The sequence below is a fragment of the Poromitra crassiceps genome (genome assembly GCF_964638095.1).
Source record: "Poromitra crassiceps genome assembly, chromosome: 4".
Taxonomy (NCBI): Eukaryota; Metazoa; Chordata; class Actinopteri; order Beryciformes; family Melamphaidae; genus Poromitra; species Poromitra crassiceps.
The window spans coordinates 33,465,323-33,485,557 of NC_139626.1; the positions used below are offsets into that span (position 1 = coordinate 33,465,323).

The 20,235-nt window shown below is 43.6% G+C and overlaps 1 protein-coding gene across 1 annotated transcript in view; it reads left to right on the forward strand.

Moving 5' to 3' along the window:
• snx29 (sorting nexin 29) overlaps positions 1–20,235 on the forward strand; it is a 166,651-nt gene that overhangs the window by 119,038 nt on the left and 27,378 nt on the right. Inside the window, exons 17-19 of the mRNA XM_083635140.1 lie at positions 1–13; positions 4,144–4,225; positions 19,304–19,444. The exon at positions 1–13 is cut by the window's left edge and continues 43 nt beyond it. Of these exons, the coding sequence (XP_083491266.1) occupies positions 1–13; positions 4,144–4,225; positions 19,304–19,444 (236 nt within the window). The remainder of the gene's footprint in view (positions 14–4,143; positions 4,226–19,303; positions 19,445–20,235) is intronic.

Consider the following 20,235-nt stretch of genomic DNA (forward strand, 5'->3'; position numbering starts at 1 on the left):
CCGATTTTGAGACGTAAGAAGAATATTTATCTCTCTCCTTTCCTCTATTACTCTATCTATCTATCTATCTATCTATCTAAGTTAAGTTAAGTTAAGTTATCCTTTATTTATCCCCTTGGGGAAATTCATCCTCTGCATTTGACCCATCCTCTACTAGGAACCTTCCTAGAACTAGGAGCAGTGGGCAGCCACTGTGCAGCGCCCGGGGACCAACTCCAGTTCTTTTGCCAGTACCTTGGTCAGGGGCACGGACAGGAGTATTAACCCTAACATACATGTTTTTCTTGATGGTGGGAGGAAACCGGAGCACCCGGAGAAAACCCACACGGACACGGGGAGAACATGCAAACTCCACACAGAAAGGACCTGGGACGGACCGGGGTTCGAACCCGGGACCTTCTTGCTGTGAGGCAACAGTGTTAACCACTGAGCCACGGCACGGTGGCTATCTATCTATCTATCTATCTATCTATCTATCTGATCTCTTTATATCAGGGTAGGAAGGTACCGTTTTTATTTTATTATTATTATTATTTTTGCCCTTGTGAAATTATAATATATGTCCGGGAGTGCTTAGGGCTTCTATGTGTACCAATATTCAATGACTCCTATCCAAGCATAGTTCATTTCTAAAAGTCCATAAACAATCACAGCTAGCAAGAATAGGCAAGCCTAGCCTTATCTCCACAACACTGTCTGACATGTTGTGTCAGATACTTGGCTGGCAAAAACTGTTGAAATAATATGTAGACTGACAGTATATACTAGGTACGTGTAATAATAATGTAGACTGACAGTACATACTAGGTACGTGTAATAATATGTAGACTGACAGTATATACTAGGTACGTGTAATAATAATGTAGACTGACAGTACATACTAGGTACGTGTAATAATATGTAGACTGACAGTATATACTAGGTACGTGTAATAATAATGTAGACTGACAGTACATACTAGGTACGTGTAATAATATGTAGACTGACAGTATATACTAGGTACGTGTAATAATAATGTAGACTGACAGTACATACTAGGTACGTGTAATAATATGTAGACTGACAGTATATACTAGGTACGTGTAATAATAATGTAGACTGACAGTACATACTAGGTACGTGTAATAATAATGTAGACTGACAGTACATACTAGGTACGTGTAATAATATGTAGACTGACAGTATATACTAGGTACGTGTAATGATATGTAGACTGACAGTACATACTAGGTACGTGTAATGATATGTAGACTGACAGTATATACTAGGTACGTGTAATAATATGTAGACTGACAGTATATACTAGGTACGTGTAATAATATGTAGACTGACAGTATATACTAGGTACGTGTAATAATATGTAGACTGACAGTATATACTAGGTACGTGTAATAATATGTAGACTGACAGTATATACTAGGTACGTGTAATAATATGTAGACTGACAGTATATACTAGGTACGTGTAATAATATGTAGACTGACAGTATATACTAGGTACGTGTAATAATAATGTAGACTGACAGTACATACTAGGTACGTGTAATAATATGTAGACTGACAGTATATACTAGGTACGTGTAATAATATGTAGACTGACAGTATATACTAGGTACGTGTAATAATAATGTAGACTGACAGTACATACTAGGTACGTGTAATAATATGTAGACTGACAGTATATACTAGGTACGTGTAATAATAATGTAGACTGACAGTACATACTAGGTACGTGTAATAATAATGTAAACTGACAGTACATACTAGGTACGTGTAATAATATGTAGACTGACAGTATATACTAGGTACGTGTAATGATATGTAGACTGACAGTACATACTAGGTACGTGTAATGATATGTAGACTGACAGTATATACTAGGTACGTGTAATAATATGTAGACTGACAGTATATACTAGGTACGTGTAATAATATGTAGACTGACAGTATATACTAGGTACGTGTAATAATATGTAGACTGACAGTATATACTAGGTACGTGTAATAATATGTAGACTGACAGTATATACTAGGTACGTGTAATAATATGTAGACTGACAGTATATACTAGGTACGTGTAATAATATGTAGACTGACAGTATATACTAGGTACGTGTAATAATATGTAGACTGACAGTACATACTAGGTACGTGTAATAATATGTAGACTGACAGTATATACTAGGTACGTGTAATAATAATGTAGACTGACAGTACATACTAGGTACGTGTAATAATAATGTAAACTGACAGTACATACTAGGTACGTGTAATAATATGTAGACTGACAGTATATACTAGGTACGTGTAATGATATGTAGACTGACAGTACATACTAGGTACGTGTAATAATATGTAGACTGACAGTATATACTAGGTACGTGTAATAATATGTAGACTGACAGTATATACTAGGTACGTGTAATAATATGTAGACTGACAGTATATACTAGGTACGTGTAATAATATGTAGACTGACAGTATATACTAGGTACGTGTAATAATATGTAGACTGACAGTATATACTAGGTACGTGTAATAATATGTAGACTGACAGTATATACTAGGTACGTGTAATAATATGTAGACTGACAGTATATACTAGGTACGTGTAATAATATGTAGACTGACAGTATATACTAGGTACGTGTAATAATATGTAGACTGACAGTATATACTAGGTACGTGTAATGATATGTAGACTGACAGTATATACTAGGTACGTGTAATAATATGTAGACTGACAGTACATACTAGGTACGTGTAATAATATGTAGACTGACAGTATATACTAGGTACGTGTAATGATATGTAGACTGACAGTATATACTAGGTACGTGTCACTATCCAGTCCATCCTCCAACCCACAATAGTAGATTCTGACAGCGTTGTTTAGGCCCTGTCTGGCAGAAGGGGGTCAGCCACTGTTTCTATGTCATTACAATCTGTTTCTAGTCCTGACTCAGCAGGTGGTTTGTGTATTGGAAAAACTAGTGAGCTAGTGAACTAGCTTTCCAGCTACTGTAGCTTGCGCTGCCTGTCACTGAGGGTAAATAACGCTAGTAGGAGGTTGTGCAGGTACGGATGCCTAGCTGGCCGTTCTCGAGTCACGCTTTTCAAATACATAGTAACATTCAAATACAGAAGGTGAACTCTTTATTTTGCAGGAGCATTTAAAAGCCCCTCGTCATCCCAATCCCAAGGGCAATTTTAGATTTTTGTTACTAACAATATTCCCAGAGCCCCTGATTCATTTCCTACCCTACTTTGTATGTTCACTCTTTCCTCTGGATTCATTCATTCATTCATTCATTCCACTCTTACATCATGGGGTCAGAGAGTAAAAAGTAAAGGTCTTAATGTTTCTCCAGAGTAAAGTACAATGAGCTGTAATGTGCCCCAGCTATCCGAGCAGAGTGCTGATGATATTGTTGCTATACTACCAATGATAATGATAATGATGCTGCTAATGATGATAATGATGCTAGTGATGATGATGATGGTGATAATTATGATGGTGATGATGATGATAATTATGATGATAATGATGATGGTGGTGGTGATGATGATGATGATTATTATGATGATGGTGATGATGATGATAATTATGATGATGGTGATGATGATGATGATGATGATTATTATGATGATGGTGATGATGATGATAATTATGATGATGGTGATGATGATGATGATAATGATGCTAGTGATGGTGATGGTGATGATGGTGGTGGTGATGATGATAATGATGCTAGTGATGGTGATGGTGATGATGGTGGTGGTGATGATAATGATGGTGATGGTTATAATGATGATGTTAATGGTTATAATGATGATGTTAATGATGATGATGATAATTATGATGATGGTGATGATGATGATGATGATGATGGTGATGATGATGATGATGGTGGTGATGATGATGGTGATGATAATGATGGTGATGATGATGATGATGATGGTGATGATGATGATGCTAGTGATGGTGATGATGGTGATGGTGATGGTGGTGGTGGTGGTGATGATGATGATGATGATAATGATGGTGATGGTTATAATGATGATGTTAATGATGATGATGATAGTGACAATGTTGATGATAATGATGATGACGATGATGAAGGTAATTGTTTGTGTGTTGTAGGGCTCATCGCGCTCTCATCAACGTGTGGATCCCCTCTGTGTTCCTGCAGGGCCGAGCCGCCAATGCCTACCACGTCTACCAGGTACTAATGCTGTCAAAAGATTGAGAGTATCGATAAGTATCGATACAAAAACATTATATAAATACAATACTCGATATATATATATATCAATACCAGCAGTGCTTTCTCTTAATGAAAAATCAAACATACAGCAGATTTTCCCCTCCCTATCATTGGTAGTTATCTGTTCCTTTAACAAGCTCAAAGTGTTCTGATAGGCTGATGAGTAGAGCAGGGCTAATCTGCTGTGTAAGTGCAAAATCGGGCCCAGATGATGGAGAAGCGAGCGTCTGTCCGTCCATCTGTCTCTGTTTATTTTTATGCCTCTTGATGTGTTGTCAAAGAAATCTGAACTGGCCGCCATGTGAGTAAATCCAATACAGTAGATGCCTGTAAATCAGTCCCTCCAGGAAATTGCGATTTTGCGATCGCAATAATTAATGCAAATTCAACCAAACTCCCAGCGGAGGCTTGCAATTTTTCAAAATTCCCGCGATTTCGCCGCAAAAAGTTAGTAAAATGCCGTATCTTTACCTATGTGTGCGCTGTCATCTTGCCTGGTTGCTGTGGGAACGAGGGACAACAATAGGAAGTGACGAGAGTATGCGGGACGTAACGTAACACGTCATCGCATTGCGATGAGGAGGGCAAACCGCTCACATTTGCCCACAAAAACAACCGCAAAACAATTACCAAATGTTTTGCATGAAAGTGGAGGCAAACTATTTTTCACTCCGTGCAACACTGTCGTGGAGGAACACAAACGGAAATCGTCACTGGACAGCCACTTTGCTAGCACGAAGCATTTGAGAGACACACACACACACACACACACACACACACACACACACACACACACACACACAGGTGGCATATTTAGCTGAGGGTCTAGTAGTTTGGATATTGAACAAGGGATGAGGAGGACAGGGAAGGCATGAAGAGGAAATAAGGATAAGAGGAAAAATATGAAGCACTAAGCAAAAAGTATGAGAAAAGGCAAAGTGATAATAGCATTATTGAGGATGAGGAAGAAAGGAGAAGAGAAACGATGAAGGGAGGAAAAGAAAAAATGTAATTAAAAAATAAAAAATAAAATCGACATTTTTTCCGCAACAATTTTTGCCAGTTCCTGCAATTTTACAGCAAAAAATCAGATAAAATGTCGCAAATTGCATCGCAAATTTTGAGAAAAGCCGCCGCAAAATCAAGCATTTATGATCGCAATAAATCACAAAAAAAACAGTAGATGCCTGTACCAGAATGTACCAGAATGTTGGACAATGGCTGCCAATGGTCACGAGGAACATGGTGCCATTAGGGCTGTATTCAACCAAAGAAAGTCTTGGTCACACCTCACCCACCCCTCAACCTGTGAGACTGACAGACACAAACCTCAGCTGTCGCTCCGTCTCTGCAGCAGCGCTGTGGGTCTCCCCCACTGACACATACAAGTGCTTTCAACTCGCAGGGGGGAGGGGCCACTCCACTGGCTGCAAAAAGAAGTGGGATTCATTGTATAGAAGTGAATGGGAAAATGACCATTACTCCTCACTTTCATTCATGAATTTAAATCATTTAAATTGTATTCAGATTCATGACCTCAGTAAACACTTTCCTAATGAGTTCATGTTCTCAAATCACTAGTTGCAGGTCTTTACTACAGCATGATGTTCATTTAGTAAAGGTATGGTCTCATTTAGAGTCAAATAGACGATAAACAGACTATGTTTTGGGCGTGATTGACAGGTCGCTTGTCCGGTGATCGCGCAGCTCGCCCATCACGGACTCTTCTCGTCCAAATGTACGTCACTTCTCGCTCCAAATAACCAAGATGGCAACGGTGAAAATGCCAACCTCGAGGTTTCAAAACGGGAGTCCACAAATTGATGGGCGACATCACGGTGGCTCCGCCCATATTGATTATACGTCCTATGGTGCATACACATACCCACACATACACATACCCACACATACACATACCCACACATACACATACCCACACATACACATACCCACACATACACACACATACCCATACATTACACACACATACACATACCACACATACACATACCCACACATACTGTACACATACGCACACATACACATACCCACACATACACATACCCACACATACACAAATGCTGATCAGAGATGGGGACTTGGACTTAAGTCACACACACAGTGACTTGAGACTTGTCTTGGACTTGCAAAAAATTACTACACATACACACACTTCTTTCTGCTGTACAGAACCACTTCTCACACAGAAAAGTCCGCGCGCACACACACACACGCACACGCACCCACACACACACACGCACACGCACACACACACACGCACCCACACACACACACACGCACCCACACACACACACACACACACACACACACACACACACACACACCACACACACACAGTGCTTTTATCTGTGCTCTGGCTCAGAGGTAGAGCTGTAACAGTAGTCAGGGAGCAGACAGGTGACACCTCCTAAGCTAACAGATAGTCAGGACTGGCTGGCTCCCTCGCTCAGCCAGGCTCAGGTTATACATAATAGATGTAAATTCACAGCCCCGGCTGGAGGCTGAGGGCCGTCTGACACCTGTTTTTGTGTGAAATTATCTCCAGACTCTCGACAGAACAGAAGCATGACGACAGCAAATGAGATGCAATGTTGCAATACCTGCCATCCGTGCCACTGACAGCCTCCCACCCGCTCACACACATCACAGTCTCTGGGTCAGTGTTCTTCCTGCGCTAGCTCAGACGCCAGGCGACCAAAATATCTCTGTTTCTCTTCCCTGCCTACCAACACCAGGGAGCCGCCGTGCTACCTCCGGCTTGGTCGGGTGTCCATACAGGCACAATTGGCCGTGTCTGCGGGTGGGAAGCCCGATTAAGGGTATGTGTCCTGGTCGCTGCACTAGTGGTCGGTCAGGGCGCCTGTTCTGAGGGAGGGGAACAGTGTGATCCTTCCACACGCGTCCTGCTGGTGAGACTCCTCGTTGTCAGGTGAAAAGAAGCGGCTGGCGACTGCACGTGTATCGGGGGAAGCATGTGCTAGTCTACAACTCTCCCCAGATCGGCAGAGGGGGTGGAGCAGCAGGGGGAGTTCCCCAAGTACAATTGGGGAGAAAAGGGGGGAAGGGGTTGGGGGGCGTAGACAAGGAAAACATATCAGTTTCTCAACTAATCGGATGCAAAAATGTGCCTGCTTTCCACTGATAAGGGTCAAACATAAGAGACATTCATAATAGTGCAGATTTGTAGGACTCGTCTGTGTTTGATGCTTCACCCGTGGGTGTGCCATTTCTTATCAACAAGTAGTTAACTTACTGCTGAGGTTTGATTACTTTTGTTTGTGAGATATTTGTGTTTGCTGAATCTTCCTTTTATTATTATTTTATTATTTTTTAAGCTTTAATGTTGTAACTAAGGCCATGTTCACATTACAGGCAAATCCCATTTGCTGATAAAGTCATTAAAGGATGGGTTTTCCGTGGGGAATATGAATATATATTAAATCTCACGCCCCTAAGGTTTTCGAATCCGTTGAAATTTTTGAAATTGGATATTCACTGCCAGAGATATCAAGCATCTCTCACATATTTTTTGGGCCAGCCGACGCGTTTCGCGTCATCTGGCCTAAGTCCGCCTTGCGGAAGTCGTGCACCTATGAACTACAACTGTTGTTGGCCATGGTCCCGCCTCTAGAGGTCCTCCACGCCCCTTCAGAGGCCTTGACCAAAACAAAAACGCAGCCATCTTTGCAACCGCCTAGCCTGCTGTAGCTAATATTAGCTTCCCATAGTTCCTTGCAAAGAGACCATTATCTCGGGAACGGAAGCACTAATCGACACGGGACTGGCGGCATTGGAAAGCTCGTCAAATTTTACATCTAGTAGTAGGTGGGTTGAAGTAACGAAATCAACGCTGAGCAATGTACCCGTTTTTACACATTTTTACAGAAAATAGTTACAACATCAGATGCGCGTAACTCCTACGAAAATGCCTTAAAATGCATGAAATTTTTTTTATGAAGACATCTCCCGACATATATACTACCGTTTACATTTGGTGCAATTTGGAGGCAATTTTATTTTCGATTTATTTCTTGTTCTTTGTATATTTTATTGTCGAAGCCTTCTTCTTCTTCTTCTTTGAGTTTTATGGCGGTTGGCAAACATATATGTGCATTACCGCCACCTACTGGAGTTTGATATCAGCCAAATGCCTGAGGGGTGGGCATAAAAACGAAGGCCACGCGAGCCCAGTGCATTGTGGGAAATGTAGTATTTCGAGTCCCCGCACCCGCACCTCCCCCCCACCACCCCCCCCCACACACAGAGTGGATTTCGGTTGATATCTCTGTGAGTAAACCTCCAATTTCAAAAATTTCAACGGATTCGAAAACCTTAGGGGCGTGAGATTTAATATATATTCATATTCCCCACGGAAAACCCATCCTTTAATCATCATTATCTTGATTGGTTTCCCAAATCTGATTTGGGAGTGTGTCCGCACTGCCACAAATCTGATTTTCAAGTCGGATCTGTGTGGCCAGACCTAAACAGCCTATCTGCATGGGTTGCTATGGTAACGACGTGGGCGTCAGTAACTATGTACGTTGGTGATGTGGTTTTCCTGCGCAGAAGCATTTGATGACGAGTTGCGAGTGATGTTCAAATCAGATTTGGTGGATCTGCGCGTCCGCACTGAAGACCCATCAGTCAAAAGCACATTTGAAGCAGATTGGAAACTACTGTACCTCCATATGTGGTTTGGGACAAGTGACACAAATCAGACTTGGAGCGTCCAGACTCATAAAACCAATCTGTTGAATTTAGTTGAAACTGCCAGACTGGAATAGGCTAGATATCTGCTTGGCCTTGGCATTTACTAATTTCCACCCGCAGTTTTAGATCCGTGTATCGAGTCCCGCGTTGAAGGCAAACATTATGCACGTGTTGCATCGATTTCACCTAATCTTCCCATTCACTCTACCGGTGTGTATGAGCGCGCTCTCGGGCCCTGGGGCTGCTGCACCGCACAGCCTGTCGCTGTGTATTGGGATACCTCACTTCCCGGAGCTTATATTCATCTAATGGCTCCCTATGGAAACGGCTATTGTTCCTCGACATCCTGACGGATGACCAAGGTTACCAAGGTTACCGGAGTCATTGTTGTTGAGGTGAGGTTGTTGTGATGATTGATCATGGCGCCCGCAGTCTTAAAGACCGGAGAGTGTCACGGGGGGCCGGGCCGGGGCGGGGGGCTCTTTAAAATGCCCTTAAGCACATGCATTGACTTTTTCGCCTTCTCTTTTTCTCATTCTCACACATGCGTGAAAAATGGAACCATTGACTAGTGCAATGAGCAGTGGTTGAAAAGTGTTGGGCAGTAAAGTGAAGTAAGGCATTACTGCAGGGGTCTTCAAGCTTTGTTCTTAGTGTCCTGGCCTGTCATGGCTTTCATTCCGTCCCATACTGCCTTTAGGTCGTTGCTATAAAAATCCTATATAAAGATCCTCAAATGTATTTTTATATTGGAGTTTAGCTCTCTTAATTTCATATCTGACCTCTTTTTTGCTTCTGCGTTCTCCCCATCCCCACCATGTTCTTGTGTTTCCTGTGCAGTGCATAGCATTAGCCTTTAGCTCTTTGTTTAGCCATGGTTTATTGTTTGGAAACACCTTCATGACTTTAGTTTTTTATTACCGTATATTAGTTTAATTTCTGAGGGAGAGACCCAGAATAAGCCCACATAGGGTTTCCTGTCTCTACCTGCACATGTTTTTGTTGATTTCCTTTTCTTGGTTTCTGTTTCTGTTGTTTTTTGTTTTGTTTTTGTATGTGCAAATAAATAAATAAAATAGTTGGCATGATAAAGTCCTTTAAATAAAGACTACAGTATAAGAGGATATCACCTCAACCCTCTCATCATACACTACCATTCAAAAATTTTGACCCACCTGATTGAATCTACTATTTTTCATGATCTTAAAGCCATTTTGATCTCAAAGCTTCTGCTTAAATGTAAATAGTGAAGTGTTTAGCGCTTTTTTGGTCACTGCATAATTCCATTTGTGTTATTTCATAGTCCCGATGTCTTTATTATTATTCTAAAATGTAGAAAGTAGCAAAAATAAAGAAGAAATTCAGGTGTCTAAACTTTTGACTGGTAGTGTAGAGTCTGTTGGGACCCTTCTGGAGTGTAGTTTTGAGTCTCTTGCAGTGGACGGCGGTTCACATGTGTTTTTCCCCTGTTGACTAACAGTCTTCTCTGACTCAGAAGCTCTCTGACAAACACCTTCACGGGAGCGTTAAGCAGCCTAATTAGTCTTGTTGACTTATCAGTATCACCTCCAGTGGAAGTTTTAAGCCTCACAAAACTTTTTAATGACCCGTACGTCACCTGAACTGATAAAAAAAAACATCTCTGATATCTCGCCTTAATCTGTCGCCTTTTAATATGTTCCAGTCAGCTGAATGTTATTTAGCAGCCGTCAAGTGTTGTGATTTAAAGTCAAGCGAGACCAGAGTTTTGCCCATGCAAACTCACTGCCTGCACTCCCTCTATTCATGGATTTCATCCATCTCTCTAGCTCTCTCTCACTTTTCTCTCTTTTATTGCTTTCCTTTGATATCATCTCTCAGTTTCTTTGCCCCATCATCAACCCATTTCCCTTCTTCTCCCTCCTCCATTTCCACTCTCTCATTTCCCCACCCTCTCCATCCTTTGTCCATCTCCTCCTCATCCCTTTCTCCCCATTCACTCCGCTCAACCCTCCCACCTCCAGGGCAGGCTGACAGCCACAGTGAATCACCACTTTATCTCCCCTCCGCCTCTCAGATGAGACAAAGCGAACACTTCTTAGATGTATTTTGTGCAGAGAGGAGAGGATGAGGGATTGTTCACTGCAAAAAAAAACCTTTTTAGTTAAATCCGCATAGACACACGACACACAAACACTAACCAAGTACAAAGACCTGCTCCAGCTCCTGTGGGCAGGTAGCACAGGTGAGTGGAGTGTGTGTTCTGCTCCAGCTCCTGTGGGCAGGTAGCACAGGTGAGTGGAGTGTGTGTTCTGCTCCAGCTCCTGTGGGCAGGTAGCACAGGTGAGTGGAGTGTGTGTTCTGCTCCAGCTCCTGTGGGCAGGTAGCACAGGGAGTGGAGTGTGTGTTCTGTACCGTGCCGTGTAGATGATTGGCAGTGTGCCACTGCCAGAGTGGAGATCCAGATATACAAATAGACCATTTTCAAGGGTCTATTCACACACACACACACACACGCATGCACACACACACACACACGCACACACACACACATACACACGCACACACGCACGCACGCACACACACACACACACACAGGCCGCTGTTATCTGAAGGAGGGCTATGCGAGAAATGAACGATGCTATACTATATATATATATGTGTATATGTATATATGTATATATATATATGTATATATATATATATATATATATATATATATATATATATATTCCAAATTAGATATTCTCTTTGATCAGCAAAAAGCTGAGCCTATCGCTTCCACACAAAGTGAGGGCCCCAGTGCAAACTTCCCACTGTTTTCATTAGTCTAATGAGATTTGATAGTGTCTTTCTTTACTCTCTCTCTCTGCTTTGCTTTTATTCCACTTCCTCATATGTTTGTAACAGAGTCTGAATGGTCTCCTGCCATAGTTCTAAGAAAGGGGGGGAAGCTGCCGCCGTGCGTCTGCCTACATGCGAGTGCCTCTACATTGTGCTCATCTTCATGTGTAGTATAGCACTTCTAACTGCAGCTGTTTGTGTTTCTCAGAGGGAGAGAGTGAAGAGAAGTCATGGACATTCCCAATTAATGCCAGTTACATAAAGCACCTTTGGCTTCCACGTGCCTCCCAAAGCTTTAATATGCTCCGTACAAAACCGCAGAAATCAGCCTCTCCATGAATAATTAATATGCTCCGTACAAAACCGCAGAAATCAGCCTCTCCATGAATAATTAAAATGCTCTGTACAAAACCGCAGAAATCAGCCTCTCCATGAATAATTAATATGCTCTGTACCAAACCACAGAAATCAGCCTCTAAATGAATAATTAATATGCTCCGTACCAAACCCACAGAAATCAGCCTCTACATGAATAATTAATATGCTCCGTACCAAACCACAGAAATCAGCCTCTCCATGAATAATTAATATGCTCTGTACCAAACCACAGAAATCAGCCTCTCCATGAATAATTAATATGCTCCGTACCAAACCGCAGAAATCAGCCTCTCCATGAATAATTAATAACTAAATCCGTAGAAACTTTGGTCAGTGTTGCGATCCGTTCTGTCGATTTATGCTGCCTTCACGAAAAATGCTTGCACTACTCTATCAAAAAATTCTACTACCTTGTCTGTAAAGGGGAGACTCGTGGGTACCCATAGAACCCATTTTCATTCAGATATCTTGAGATGAGAGGTCAAGGGACCCCTTTGAAAATAGTTTTTCCCTGGCCAAAGTTTAGCCTAACTTTGGCGCTTTTATTTAGACCCCTTCCCACAAGCTAGCATGACATGGTTGCTACCAACGGATGCCTTTAGGTCATCTATTTTCATGATACCCGAAACTTCACAGCACAGCCGGAGAAAGGGTTAAAAAAAGACAGAGATTCCCGTGGAAAGTGGTAGTGTTTGCAGGTATGGTCTGTGTGCATGTGTGTGCCCGTGTTGTTTTTTCTCTTCTCTAATGCTGATGATCTAATGCCTGCATTTGTCTGTGTCTGCGTGTGGTAGTCTTGCACACATACAGATGCTTATGGTAATGCCTGGTTGGCGATGGCGGGAGATAACTATTACGTTGATGATAAATGTTTTACAATGATGATGATGATGATGATGATAATTACAGTCATTGTCTTGGACTTTCATCCGTCAGTCACAGATTAGACTCCCTCCGGATAGCACCGAGGCTGCTTTTAGTGCCGCACATTCCAGCATGGCCGCCGCATCCTTCAAGTCGCCCAATTCACAGTCATTTACATCACATTTCCATTTTGGGCACTTAGCTGGATCTCTTCTCCAGAGTGACTCACCACATGTGAGCAGGTTGGCATTCGGGGTCTTGCTCGATGACACTTGAACGAGACACGCAGCAGGCTGTCGATGGTCACGCAGCCGCCCGCAGTGGATGGGAGCAAAGCTGTGACCCTACGTGGTGGTATTCATATTGAGAGGACACATTGCATTTACACTTGTGTTCAATGTGTACACAATGCATCCCTGACCACCTCCGGAGGTGGTTTGGCCGATCAGATTGCAATCCTTCTTCAATGCGTTTTGGGGGTGTTTACACCTGTACTTTCAAGTGATAAAACACAATCTGATTGCAATCTGATGGCAGAAAACACATGTTAATGCCAGGTGTAAATGGCCTCATAGAAGCGGCTACACCACTTAAAAGAAATGGTGACGGACAGACACGATGCAGAACGCATGCACTTACTCAAGGGACATAACTTTCACTGACAATGTAGGCGTACATTGTTTTTCATTGTCATTTTATAACACTAGGCATCTAGGCGTAGCTCAGCCTCACCTGCCCAATTGGCTTGTGTGTGTGTTGCTCACTAAATGTTATTGCATCAGTGATGCCATTTACACCTGGGGTTAACATGATGACCACTTGAAATGCCAGGTGTAAAAGCCCCCAAGACACATTGAAGAAGGATTGCAATCGGATCGGCCAAACCACCTCCGGAGGTGGTCCAGGATGCATTGTGTACACATTGAACACAAGTGTAAATGCCAATGTGTCCTCTCAATCTGGATACAGCAACTGTATGCGGATTGAGAGGACACCCATTTTGGGTGTTAATAAGTTATCTGGATGTTATCTGGATAAGGAAAAACGCATGTTAACGACAGGTGTAAATGAAATCAGGCTAATGTCGTCAAGCACAATCTGATTGCAATCTGATGGCAGAAAATGCATGTTAATGCCAGGTGTAAATGGCCTCAGTGATGTCACAATGCCTCCTTGTGTGTGTGTGTGTGTGTGTGTGTGTGTGTGTGTGTGTGTGTGTGTGTGTGTGTGTGTGTGTGTGTGTGTGTGTGTGTGTGTGTGTGTGTGCCCCATTATGACATCACTTATGACATCATCAATAAAGACATCACTGATGACATTACATCATTAGCTAATTAGCCTAATTAAAAAATCCGGCTCCGTCAGGTCACCCGCACGGGTGCCCTTTACACACCCTGAAGGTTTCAGCCCGATCGCACGTAAAACAGCATAGCTGTGGCCAAACACAGAACTTGAAACAAACAAAGTCCTCATACTCAGTTGTATATATAGATGTCTGAGGAAAATGTTTATATTCCCAACGGTCAAATTTTTTCCCCTCTGTCATTGTGCCTTTGCATTTCCTTGATTACCGTAGTTAGCCGCTCGCTAGCTAATGTTAGCTAAATTGTTGCATGTGCATGCTCACTACGTGACGACTTGAATGCAAAGCATATCGTGTCCATGAGTTCACGACTTCACTTGAATGTGTTTGGGGAGGGACCAGAGACAGTATCAATATATGGATGGAGCTTCCGTGACGTCACCCATTGGTTTTTGGACTCTCGTTTTGAAGCCTCGAGGTTGGCATTTTCACCATCTTGGTTATTTGGAGCAGAAGTGAGATGGATTTGAACGAGAAGAGCCGCAGCGCGGCCTGCTATTGTTCCATAATTCAGGAGATGCGCGATCACTGGACAGGTGACCTGTCAATCACCAAGCAAAGCATAGACCAATGGAAGAGATTGTGAGTGCAACAGATGAAAGACAGAGATAGGAGCGCCATCTCGTCCAGTGTTTTCCCCCCCGCAAGCATCGGCGTCACACACCTCCTAACCTCCTGATGCGCCTCGTGAGGGGCTAACCTCCTGATGCGCCTCGTGATGGGGCGGGGCTAACCTCCTGATGCGCCTCGTGAGGGGCTAAACCTCCTGATGCGCCTCGTGAGGGGGCGGGGCTAACCTCCTGATGCGCCTTGTGAGGGGCTACACCTCCTGATGCGCCTCGTGAGGGGCTAAACCTCCTGATGCGCCTCGTGAGGGGCTAACCTCCTGATGCGCCTCATGAGGGGCTAAACCTCCTGATGCGCCTCGTGAGGGGGCGGGCCTAACCTCCTGATGCGCCTCGTGAGGGGCTAAACCTCCTGATGCGCCTCGTGAGGGGGCGGGGCTAACGTCCTGATGCGCCTCGTGAGGGGCTAAACCTCCTGATGCGCCTCGTGAGGGAGTGGGGCCAACCTCCTGATGAGGTGAGCTCACCGCCGACATTCACACTTTCTCTCGGCCCATAATTTGTATGAGAGAATGTGACATCCTTTGCTTATCAGCCCAAAAAAGTCGAACATGACTTTTTTGGGGGACAGATTTTGGCACATTTTCACTCGTCCACATCATGCATCATTGGATGTGGTATCAAGCACACCCCATGCAAAGAAATTTGCATACATTATTAAATAGGTGCACTGAATACCCAGCTATTTGAACTAAAATAAAAAATTAAATCATTTTTGGGTTCAGCTCGTCTTTAAAGTAGAATACAAATGTCTTTGCTTTAAAGCAGCTACGAGCAACTTTTTCGATTGTTATTAAACAGTATAATTACAATATTGATGCATCACATCTTACCTATAATAGTAGCTGAGACCAAAGCCGTGTGTATCTGAGATTGCTCCCTTAGGTGATTATTAACTCTGTGTCTGTCTAAACTCGCATCAACAGGGGGCTCTCTAGAGAGACCGGACCGGGTAACCCGGAAGTGAAACGCGGAAGTGAAACCCGGAAGTGAAACGCAGCTGCCTGCCTACGCCGTTTGCGCTGCCTAGCAACATAACATAAACAATGTGAACGCCACGCATACTCTCAGGAACATCTCTCGTTATATTCTAACAGGTTTTTTGGAAGTTATTTTGTGGTTATGGCTGAAGTGGCTGCTGCAAACCGTTTCATTTCACTTCCTGATCTGCCCTGGCTACAGACAGACTAACACTGGCCGATTCACTCGGGGTTCAAGCGAGACTACTCTGCGTTGGTCTCGTCGACTATTAGAGGTAAGATGTGATGCATTGATATTAAATTTATACTGTTTAATAACAATCGAAAAAGTTGCTCGTAGCTGCTTTAAGCTCAGGTCAGGTAGTTTTAGCTCACCAGTTTCCACTCCGTTACCTCTTGTTAAATCCTCTCGCTGTAGGAGAACAAGTCAAGGGTACGGTAATTGGGGAGGTTGATTTGAGGGGCATGTCGTTTTTTCCCCGTCTCTTTCTCTGCCATAAGTCTCCCGGTGTTTAAAGAGCTCACCTCTACCTCATAAACCTCTAGACGTCTCCCTCCAGCAGAGACGGAGGGTGTAGGACACAGTAAAGGTGAATGCCTTTATTTTATCTGACAAAATTAATATCTCCGCTTTTATTGACTGATCAGGAGGAGTTAGCCGTGTGCGATGGGAGAGCAGAGGTGCCCGGCAAGCACAGCCTGGTTCCACTAATGACAGAGTATAGTTCAACAAATAAACAGTCTTGACTGTAGAGAGCATCCTGCGGGAAGAACCGGCAGCTTCAATGGATCAAGACAATCAAAGGTGTCCGCGGTGGCCCGCGTGATCTTTGGTGATCCACCTACGCCCCAAAAAAACAGGGTTGTAATCGGGCATACCTGCCAACATTGGGCTGTGAAAAAGAGGGAGATTTTCTGTGGTATCGGCAAAATCAGATCTGTCAGCCCCCAAAGCTCCATCAGTGATGTGATCCATAATGTTCTGTCAATTGATGCTGCCTTGTGAAAAAATGCTTGCGCTACCCCATCTGTGAAGATCGTAGGTCTTACGACCTACCCCATCTGTGAAGATCGTAGGTCTTACGACCTACCTACCCTATCTGTGAAGATCGTAGGTCTTACGACCTACCCTATCTGTGAAGATCGTAGGTCTTACGACCTACCTACCCTATCTGTGAAGATCGTAGGTCTTACGACCTACCCTATCTGTGAAGATCGTAGGTCACGTAGGTCTGACGACCTACCCCATCTGTGAAGATCGTAGGTCTTACGACCTACCTACCCTATCTGTGAAGATCGTAGGTCTTACGACCTACCCTATCTGTGAAGATCGTAGGTCACGTAGGTCTGACGACCTACCCCATCTGTAAAAATCGTAGGTCACGTAGGTCTGATGACCTACCCTATCTGTGAAGATCGTAGGTCTTACGACCTACCCTATCAGTGAAGATCATAGGTCTTACGACCTACCCTATCTGTGAAGGGGAGACTTGTGCGCAGAGGTGTAGTGCTATCTGGATAAGTGGGGGAACGCACCTATGGGAACACCCGCACACGCACAGCCCACCTTAAATATAGGATAAATGACAACTTTGCCCAGTTTCACTCGTTTTAATGCCTCCACATGCACACACACACTGACACACACAAAACACCCGTCGGAGAACTGTGGGAAAGCCGTTCCCCCGCGTTCTATGGGCACTACACCTATGCTTGTGCGTATCCATAGAACACATTTTCATTCAGATATCCTGAGGTGATAAACACAGATAAACACACAGATAAAGAAGAGCAATTGGTCATGTTACATCTAGGTTAATTTGCTATATATTTTTCACTTTCTCTTGATAACTCTCCCCAAATGTTGAAGACGTTATGTCACAACAAGATGATTTCCAGCAGCTACATTGGAGTTTGATATCAGGAAATGCACAGACAATAGCTGGAACTCTCTCAAATCTTCTCCTATTGGCTCTGAAGCACGATTAGAAGCCTGCTCTCGTTTGAACACATATTGAGGCGTGCTGCAGTTGGGACGTCGCCCAGATTTTGGGAGAGATAATGAAAGACTTAGTAAGGCGGGGGAAGCTGATAGCTGTGTGTAGGAGCCATCAAGAAGTCTGCCAATGAGACACTCTGAAGGGGATTAGGCCTGTACTGCTAATGCTGCTGTATGTGAGGAGCCATTTGATGTCTGAACGATGAATAGAGACACCATACCACTGGCTTCATCAGATAGAGACACCATACCACTGGCTTCATCAGCAGATCTTTTAGCTTGTAATGCAGACACTGATGTATTTAGACCCATGAGAAAGCCTTGAAAGTTTGTGAATTTGAGGGAGAGAAGGCCTTGAACGTTTTTTTTTAAAATAGACATGGGTCATTGAAAGTGCTTGGATTTATATATTTTGTGCAAGAATAGAAATTGAAGTTCTGACATTTTCTTAAACCTATAAATAGGTTTAACACAGCACAGTTGAGAAGTGTTCACACATTCAAGCCTCTCTCTTTTTCTAATTGTTGTCTGTGGGCTTCTGTAAAGCCTGCTGCTTCTCATTTAAAAAATGTGTTTTAACAGTAATTCACCTTGAGACAGTACTTTGTGGCAAGTGGGCCGCCAAACCATTACTCTGTCATTTCTTTTGAAATAAATGCTGATGGACATCTCCTTGAAAATTGTAACACTGAAAATGCAACATGTTTCAGATGCTGTGTTTATGACTGGAAAATAAAAAGTGCTCTGAGAAAACGCATTATTTGGCATATTTTTTAAGAGATTTTCAAGTGGGCCCTGAGTTGGAAAAGGTTGCAAACCGCTGATGTAGATAGTGGGCTAATAGACCGTTTTCACAGCAGGCATTTTGACATCTCATAGCAGGTAAACAAACATGGTTCCATTCCATTTAGGTGTTCCACAGCCATTCCAATGAGCCAGCATGCACAATACCAGGGCCCTGTCCCTGGAACATCTAAATGGAATGGAAGCTTCATTACTGTTATTAATGACACCTGCATTTACCCTGCTATGACACATCAAAATGGCTGCTGTGAAAAAAGGTCAGTAGCAGTTAAGCTGGGTTGAATTAGCTACTCATTGGAGAAAATACCTATGCTCAATTATGTAAGTAAGTGGTAATAACTGTTCTCTGATTGTCTGAATGAGATGTTGGTTCGAAAACGGCATGAAAATATTGAGTTGTGGACACTAGCCACTTCTTAATCAGGATGTGCTGATGATGATGAGGTGTGTCCTTCCTGTCCTCAGGTGTACATCCGTATCCTGGATAACGAGTGGAACGTGTACAGGCGTTACACCGAGTTCAGGGAGCTCCACAACCACCTGAGGACCCAGTTCCCCCAGGTGGATGCCTTCAACTTCCCACCCAAGAAAGCCATAGGGAACAAGGTGAGCTGACAGTGACCCTGACCTGGCTGACTTGGTGGCTGACAGTGACCCTGACCTGGCAGGCTGGCTTACAGTGACCCTCACCTGGCTGACTTGGTGGCTGACAGTGACCTGGACCTGGCAGGCTGGCTGACAGTGACCCTGACCTGGCAGGCTGGCTTAAGCCGTTTTCCCACATGCGTACCGGAAAATTACCTGTAAGTCAATATCGGACATTTCCCTTCACACCTCTCCTCTGGCATGTGGGAATCTATCAGCGAAATTGCCTGTATGTGGGGGGGGGGGGGCGGCACTGCAGAGCGGGTGGGGAGTGACGTGTCGGCAAAACTCCGAATGGTGAAATAAGTTTGCTTGTTTATCCGTTCACCTGCGTCGCGTTGAAGCACTTTTTACAGACTGGCTTCATTTGATGTGTCCGGGCTTGCCTTGGCTGTCGGCAACGTTGCTTAGTCCCTGTCGGGCTGTGACTGAAGGAGGAGGACGGACTGTGGCCAGAGAGCGAGCAGAGAGGAGAGGGGAAAATCAGCACACACACACATGAAGCTGACATAGGCTACTGCTCTTATTATCACAAGATCATTTCGCCAGTTTGCTTTAATGTGCGCTAATGATTAGATTATGCCCGCTGGAACATTAAGCAACGTGTGTACACCTCGCCCATGAGAGTGTCGCGCAGAATATGAAGATAGACTAAACCGGGGACAGATCATGACAGTGTTATGTACCTCTGCGCTGCTGTGTGAGACTAGAGCCGTCTGGAAGCGAGAGAGACCAGGAGGGAATTTATTTTG